Source organism: Cynara cardunculus, assembly GCF_001531365.2.
Source record: "Cynara cardunculus var. scolymus isolate 2C chromosome LG 11, CcrdV1, whole genome shotgun sequence".
In the NCBI taxonomy this organism is placed as follows: Eukaryota; Viridiplantae; Streptophyta; class Magnoliopsida; order Asterales; family Asteraceae; genus Cynara; species Cynara cardunculus.
Window position 1 is genome coordinate 11,606,400 of NC_037538.1, and position 7,936 is coordinate 11,614,335.

A 7,936-nucleotide genomic window follows, 5' to 3' on the forward strand; every position below is an offset into this window, starting at 1 on the left:
GCGGTGCCGGGCCGCTGATGATGTAGTGTCAAATTACGATTCAGTTCATGTTGTACAAATTCAATGATTTGCAAGTGGTTTAAGAACCAGTTGCAAACCTCACCTCACTCGACTCCACACCCCCACTCCCTCTGTTCTCGCTTTTTTGGGGAAAATTCACATGAATAAAGTTGTTCCATAACTTCCCAATCAATCAAGAACAACAGTAACAAAACATTCATTCCCGCTTCACACACACTTCCCTTTTTAAGTTATCCCTCTGCTTCTGCAACCAATCTCTTCTAGTTTTCTACTTACAAGACTACTCATAATCCGACACTGATTTGGTTTATGGGTTGCTGTCCAAAGATTCCTGGATTTGAACCCTAGTAGTGTTCTTGATTTTGCTTTCTAAAAGATTCTTCCTTTAAGCATTTTTCTTCCAAGTTTGATTGATTCCTCTATCTTTATTCCCTAATGATTCTCATGGGTATTTCTGTAAATTCATGGAGGCTCCGACGGTGAGGACTTCTTAGTGTTGCAGAGAAATAAGATAGACAATTTGCAGCGAATATGAAGCAATTGATTTCATTTCAACTCTTCTGTCTTACTTTAGGGTTCTTGCTACCCGTTTATGAGGCTGTTCAGCCAGTTGAAGGTATGCAGTTTTAATTTTAATACTTGCAGGTAAATTTTAGAGATTTTTTAGCCAAAAAAAAAAACCATTCGTTTCGTGTAACCCTGTTCTTGATTTTTGCAGTTCTTGCTTTAAATTCGTTCAAGGAAGCTGTTTTTGAGGACCCTTTTTTGGTTTTATCAAACTGGAATAGTCTTGATTCAGATCCTTGTAATTGGTTTGGTGTCAGCTGTTCTGGAAGTCAAGTTACAAAACTGTGAGAACTGTTTTTCTTTTAAATTAAAACATTCCATTTCAAGATTCTTGATTGCCATGGATGATTTTAAGCTTTTATTAGTTTCATAAACAAATACTATACAGGATTTTTGTGATGAAGCTAATTGGGGTTCTAAATTTCTTTTTTACAGTAACATTTCTGGTTATTCCATAAAGGGATTCATTGCTGAAGAACTGTTTCAGCTTTCTTCTTTACAAGAACTGTATGCTTTCTTTCAACGTCTTATTTTATCTTTAAAAATAATAACGAAACCAAAGATTCATCAAGAAACTGTAATTCATGTAGGATTTTACATGGAAACAATCTCATTGGTTCGATACCGATGGCAATTGGATCATTGAAATACCTCAAGGTCTTGGATTTGGGGAAGAACAAGCTTTCTGGGCCAATTCCTCCTGAAATTGGGAACTTGGATAACATACTTAAAATGTAAGTCATGTTCGGATTTCTTACTTTCAAGTAATGAACTTTGTGCTTTTTCGGGGTTTTTTTTTTTTTTTTGTGTCGGGGTCCCACTCCCACATCTGCTAGATTTGGACCATTTATCTTCAAGGGCTTGTTTGAAGAGTAATCTGATGGGTTCCACATATTCTCACATGGTATCGAAGCTTACTTTTGAGAACTCTTTTATATTGGTTCAGAAACCTACAATCGAATGGACTGACCGGGAAATTGCCTTTGGAGTTTGGCAATCTTGAATACCTTCAAGAGCTTCGGTTGGACAGAAATAAACTGCATGGAACTGTTCCAGGTTCTAATGCTTCCGGTGTCTCTTCTGGCTCGCGAGGCATGTAAGTGCAAGATTTCATTTTGTCGCTATTGTACGTTTGTCGTCAATAATCAAGATTTACTTGATAATATGCCGAAGATGAAACACGTAATACGTGCATTTGATATATCGGTTGTATTGGACTATTGTTCAGGGATAAGCAAGGTTTTTGTCGTTCATCATCCTTAAAAGTTGCGGATTTCTCCTATAATTTCCTGGTTGGGAGCATACCTAAGTGCTTGGACTATCTTCCCGGGTATTCGTCCATTCTTTTGTGTTGTGCTATGCTCCCTTTGCTTCTTGTGGCCTTAGAATGCATTTGGTATGCAGACAGGACTGGACGCTGGGCGGGCAAGAGTGAGATAGGTAATTGAAATAATCCTGGAAGGTTTTAGGGTTTAAACTGACATGGCTAGTTTAGTAATTTACCAATCTTGTCTCATCTCTCGGAATTTTGTTCCACCTATTTTTGTCCCACTCGGTCATGTCCTGTCCTAATTTAATGTCACGTCAAATATGGTCCTGTCCTGCATACCAAACGCACAATGAGGAATTGAACCAGACGTTGTGAGTGGGCATGTAGGTAGCCGGTTTCATGAAAATGAATCTTTGCAGGACTAGCTTTCGCGGAAACTGCCTACACTTTAAAGATGCTAAGCAACGTACTCCTGAAAAATGCGGTATGTTTCCATCTTTGTTGAGCTCAGGAAATTCCCGTTTAGGATAAATTACTTTCTTGTAAGCCAACCGGAATAGGCCTTGAGGCTCCTCCCTATAGGTTGACGGTTTGAGTCTCCTCATGGCTAAGGTGGAATTATCCTGACTGTTTTTTTATTAACCTGGATATCCAACCTGTTATACGAGCCGACTAATCCCAGGACGACCACCTGCTTTGTGGGTAGCCCGGAGTCACCGCATTTGGGCCACAAGGGGATTTTTATTCCTCCTTGGATTTGAACTTGGGACCTCCAGCTCCAAGCACTTTTGACCTTTGGAGCCAAGCCCAAACCAATCAGGCACCAACCTGCTGACTATTATCTTTAGAGTCCATGGAATTAATCGAGGACCCACTGTTACCGAAAAAAAGAAAAAAAATGTTACATCTGAAACTAGAGATGGTCGTTTTTTCTGAATACAGGCATTGCTCCACCAGCAAAGACCCATACAGCCGGAGAAACACGTCTCCGTCCTGCTGAAGATCACGACAAGTCCCTTACTCATGATTCAAAACACGTGTGGATTTTAGTTATAGAGGTTGTGATCGGAGTGATGGTCGGGTCTCTCTTTCTGATCGCCCTTCTGGCAGTCATTCTGAGATGCAAAAGCAAACCGTCTGCTATGAATCTATGGAAGAAATCAACAAATGAGAAAGACCGTACGTCGATCTATCTTGATTCTAACATGTTGAAGGGGGTCGCGAGATATAATCGACAAGAACTTGAGGTTGCCTGTGAGGATTTTAGCAACATTATCGGGTCCTCATCTGACAGTCTAGTTTACAAAGGAACCATGAAAGGCGGGCCGGAAATCGCCGTTATATCGCTTTGCATCAAAGAAGAGCATTGGACCGGCTATCTTGAGCTCTATTACCAGAAAGAGGTCTTTAATAAATCATAAGTACAAAATCTTGCATTATTATGAACCCTTCTTTATCGTTCTTTACTTCAATTTCTTGTGTTCTTCAGGTTGCAGATTTGGCGAGGCTGAATCATGAAAACACAGGGAAATTGCTTGGATATTGTATCGATAGCGTTCCGTTTACGAGAATGCTCGTTTTCGAATATGCATCAAACGGAACATTGTATGAGCATCTCCATTGTAAGTCCGTCTATTCCACTACAACAAAATGGGCTTTTTAGGAGACACAACCATCATTTGGCGTCCTAATAGAGTACTTAACGAGACTTTAAGTTTATAGGACCAACAATTGTGTATCATATACAATGACGTTAACTTATTGTCGTTTGAACGGCTAAATGGATAGTGGTTTTGTTTAATGGCAGACGAAGATGGGTGCAACCTAAGTTGGTCACGGAGAATGAAGATTGTGATTGGCATTGCGAAAGGTCTCAAGTATCTTCACACAGAGATCGAGCCACCGTTTACTATATCCGAGTTGAACTCTAGTGCCGTATATCTTACCGAAGATTTTTCACCAAAGGTATGGTCTAATGCCACATTTTTGATACCATGGTTATCGTTTATGTGGATCTTTATGCCGTTTCTTGTTCTCTTTCTTGAAGCTCGTTGATTTCGAAAGCTGGAAAACAATTTTGGCGAGATCCGAAAACAACTCTCGCTCAATTAGCAATGAAGGTGATATATGTGTTCTCCCGAGCTCGTTTGAAGAACGGCATTTGGATATACAGGGTAACATTTACGCGTTTGGGGTTCTTCTTTTGGAAATCGTCAGTGGACGGCCTTCGTTCTGCAAGGACAAAGGTTGCCTGGTGGATTGGGTAAGCATTCTTCGGACATTCACTGAATCAATCAGAGATATTCGATTCTATTTGCATTATGAACGAAAATGATGAACTGCAGGCAAAAGATTATCTTGAAAAGCAAGAGGAGATGGGTTCAGTTGTAGATCCTGCACTGAAGTATTTCAGGGATGAAGATCTGAAAGTGATATGTGAAGTGGTTTCGTTATGCCTTCATTTAAGGCCGAGAGATCAGATATCGATGAAAGACGTTTGTGGGATGTTGGAAAGAACGATCGACACGTCGATTTCATCGGAGGCCAAGGCATCTTCGTTAGCATGGGCGGAGCTCATGCTTTCTCCTTGACCCGACCCGTAGAAACTAGCTACAAATAGCAATAGCAATAGCAATAGCAATAGCAAATACTGTAAATTCTTCACACATTCTCTCATATACATCTAGGATTCTTGTGTTGGTGATTATCGTTTGATGACTTCTTCGTGCAAGTTTTTCAACTCCTTAGATTGCAATGAAACCATTGTATCTAATATTTTCGGTCGAAAATGATCACCAAACAATACATTTTTTGGTAACTTAACTGATCTGGTATCGAGTTTGCTATCACTGGTTTGAGTGCTCTTGGGTTATTGAAGGTCTTTTTGGGGTTTATCAATGTTCTTAGATTAACGATGCTTGATTTGACCTAATTATGACATAAAAAAGGATAACATTTTCCGAAAACAATTACATTTCCACATTTTACGTGATAATGACGAAGGAGGTGACATGTTACGTAATCACTGACGTCTTATTTGCAAATTTGTCAATAAAATCAATTATATTTAAATAAAAAAAAGATCAAAAGTCTAACCATTAAGACAAGGTTATAAAAGAAGACTTTGTAAATCATAATTGTTACTAAAAGGTCAAAAAAGAACTGTAAAAGAGATTGCATTTATTGAAAAAAGATTATAATAAAATAATATCATATTTTAAATTTCATGAAAAAAAAAAACGAGAAGTTCATAAAGTGTTATCAACAGATTTTAAAGTTAAAAGGTTCCTTAATATTACGACATCTTTTAGATAATCATGGGTGTCTTAAGAGTTAAGACACACTTCGATTTAATCATATGAGACTCTAATAACCTTGAGAAGACTCAACACACTAACAAGAACAAATACAACGTACAAGCCTTATCAATGTAAGTTACCCTCAAAGTTTACGACTTTTAATTTAACAAAAGACGAATTAAAAGTACTCTGGTTATGATCTATGGTTTCTTAGATTAACAACATTTTTATATCACTAGCATTTTTTTATTAACCTGGATATCCAACCCGCTATGCGAGCCGACTAATCCCAGGACGGCCACCTGCTTTGCAGATAGTCCGGAGTCACCGCATTTGAACTCCGTGGCCACAAGAGGATTTTTATTTCTCTTTTGATTTGAACATGAGACCTCCTGATACTTTTGACCTTTGAAGCCAAACTCAAACCAATCAGTGGTTTATCATTACCATTTTATATTCAACTTGTGAGCAAATAAAACTTCTTTTGAAATTCAAAAGGTAAAATAGTCGATTTTCTATCAAAATATATAAATCAAGGTGGATAATCCAAAAAAATACCAATTGGGCTCCCAACTTAACATTGGGCCTTTCAATACCAACTTCAGCCATCAAAGTCAAAGCAGGAAAAGTCAACCAACACATTTGCCCATTTCCAGCCTCTCTAGTCTCTCTCTTGTTCACATTAATATTTCAAGTCTCAGATCCACCACCACCACCACCTACATTACACAAAAACAATAATCAAACCCTTTAAGACAAGAATCAATTACAGGGGTATTTAGGTAATGAGCAATACACATGAGGAGGGCATTCTTGTCTTTTCCAAGAAACTCACTCTCTTATCAACCTATCTAAAGGCATCACACTCCTCCCTTCTCCTCATCAGTCTCTACAAACACAGCTAATTCCATTCTGTGTCGCTCCATCACCATCTTCATGGGAACACTGATTCTGGCGATCACAGTTCTGATCCTAGTAACCGCCCCAGTTTCCAGTTGCCACAGAGTTACAATTGAAGGCAACAATCAAAGATTCCAACCACAACACCGTTCCAATTCCAATTCTTCATCACCACCACCAGCAGCAGCTGCTCCTAAAGAATCAATGAATAACAATGCTGACCTCATTTTCGGTGCCTCACGACGGGCGATTCCCGGGGGACCAAACCCACTTCACAATTGATGAATAGCTTCATAATTGGTGATTTTGTAATGAATTTATATAAATTTTTGCACTTTTTTACATTGTATATTAGCGTTCCTAATACTCTTGTACTTCCATCACAAAAATGTATATTACTGTCACTCGAATATATAGAATACAACAGAATTTTCCACATGATGATCAGAGTTTGCAGGTCCATCTGTTCTGTATCACCCTTTGACTTCTACAGTTAATGAGAATTTGAAAAGATTATTTCATATTCATGAATTATACATCAGAAAATTTTCAGTTAGACATCTGATTTCTCGAAACTGTAAGCACTTTTTTATCATAAAAGTTAAAACACTGTCTCCTTTTCTTGAAACCGATTGAACGGTTTATAATTACAGGTCTGCATAACTAGATAATGATCCAGAAATGTAATTCCAAGCAAGATTTTGAGTAAAAAACTACGATTGACATATAAGTAGGAACATAAAAAATACAGAAAGATCAGATAAGACATTGGAGGCATATAGTGCCAAAAGAAAATTATAAGTATACACTAAAAGTCAAACAAATGAAGTTAGTGAATCCTAACTATGTGTATTATATTGCATGCTTAAGGGTACAAGTGTTTAATGCATAGCCTAACACAAGAACCAATTATCCGAAGTCAAAGACTCAAAGTCAACAACCCCAGTTATCTAATTTAATTTACAGTAATATTTAATCCGTAAGTTAATAGAGATGTAGTCGATGTTGTGTGCATTATTTGTAGGTTATGTGGGGACAAGACAAGCTTGTAAGATAAAGGAATCCAAGATAGAAGCAAGGCAGAAGAAAACAAGACAATTAATGAAGACCAGTAGCATCATGCATCTTTAAAGATACGACATTTAACAAACTAATTATGCATTTTCTCTGTTTTCAAATAGCAAACAATACAAGACTCCAAGAATCAAGTTTTGACCTGAAATGACCACACAGCAGCAAGTATTTTTAGGCCACCATCTCTATCTAGCTTTTAAACAACCTATAAACGTATGAATACGAACATGACATATGGGGTTGTGTTTTAAAAATGGAAAAGATGACAAATTAATGATGAATGATGAAGAAACTAGAAATATGTCATTTAAGGGACAAAAAAATGGACTCCACAAGGAACAATAAGTTAATACATTTTGAGAAGTATAAGTAAACTATCACAAAATATATGATCTGCAGCAAATAATAAATCACCTCTAGACTTGTCCTTGAAAAACATGAACAGGAATGGCTCCTTATGTAATCAGCGCATACAAAAAAATTAAATACATTTAAGTATTTAACTGTGTAAAAAAGTACCTACAATACTAACATTTCAGTGACAAAAATCTTCAAAAGAATGATGTCAGATTTGAATTTGAAAAGTTTTACTCTCACCATTTTGTGTCTGTTGTCCTTCTTCAACTTTATTGTCAAACTTGTATTTAACATAAAGCATAATTTACAAACATGCCACCGTACTTTCACACTTTTTTGAATTGCATACTCGAACCAAACAAGAGGGTTGAAGTCAACATTGGGGAACAAAGGGTATTCCCCCAAAAAGATAGTTTTAAGTATTTAGGCTCCATAATTCAGGAAAAAG

General features: G+C 37.4%; 2 protein-coding genes across 8 annotated transcripts in view; one reads left to right on the forward strand and one right to left on the reverse strand.

Moving 5' to 3' along the window:
* On the forward strand, nucleotides 1-4,576 carry LOC112521956 (probable LRR receptor-like serine/threonine-protein kinase At1g63430). Its single transcript, XM_025130975.1, has 12 exons — nucleotides 1-637; nucleotides 740-872; nucleotides 1,024-1,095; nucleotides 1,179-1,322; nucleotides 1,535-1,684; nucleotides 1,817-1,918; nucleotides 2,278-2,342; nucleotides 2,801-3,261; nucleotides 3,348-3,480; nucleotides 3,666-3,823; nucleotides 3,906-4,121; nucleotides 4,204-4,576. Exons 1-12 carry the CDS (start codon nucleotides 553-555, stop codon nucleotides 4,447-4,449), a joined length of 1,965 nt encoding a protein of 654 aa, XP_024986743.1. The 5' UTR covers nucleotides 1-552; the 3' UTR covers nucleotides 4,450-4,576.
* A 1,207-nt stretch (nucleotides 4,577-5,783) lies between these two features.
* The window catches only part of LOC112521562, a 7,228-nt gene continuing 5,075 nt past the window's right edge, over nucleotides 5,784-7,936 (reverse strand). For 2 of the 7 annotated variants that reach the window (XM_025130485.1, XM_025130491.1), the window contains one exon: nucleotides 5,784-5,876. The gene's annotated coding sequence lies outside the window, so the exon portion shown is untranslated. The other 5 variants (XM_025130489.1, XM_025130492.1, XM_025130486.1 and 2 more) reach the window with 4 other exon arrangements.

Bases quoted from the DNA above. Each gene is read 5' to 3' on its own strand.
- LOC112521956 (XM_025130975.1), top strand. From the start codon at position 553: ATGAAGCAATTGATTTCATTTCAACTCTTCTGTCTTACTTTAGGGTTC. The intron at 2,343-2,800 runs GTATGTTTCCAT...TTCTGAATACAG, and splicing joins ACGTACTCCTGAAAAATGCG to GCATTGCTCCACCAGCAAAG. The intron at 3,824-3,905 runs GTATGGTCTAAT...TCTTTCTTGAAG, and splicing joins CCGAAGATTTTTCACCAAAG to CTCGTTGATTTCGAAAGCTG.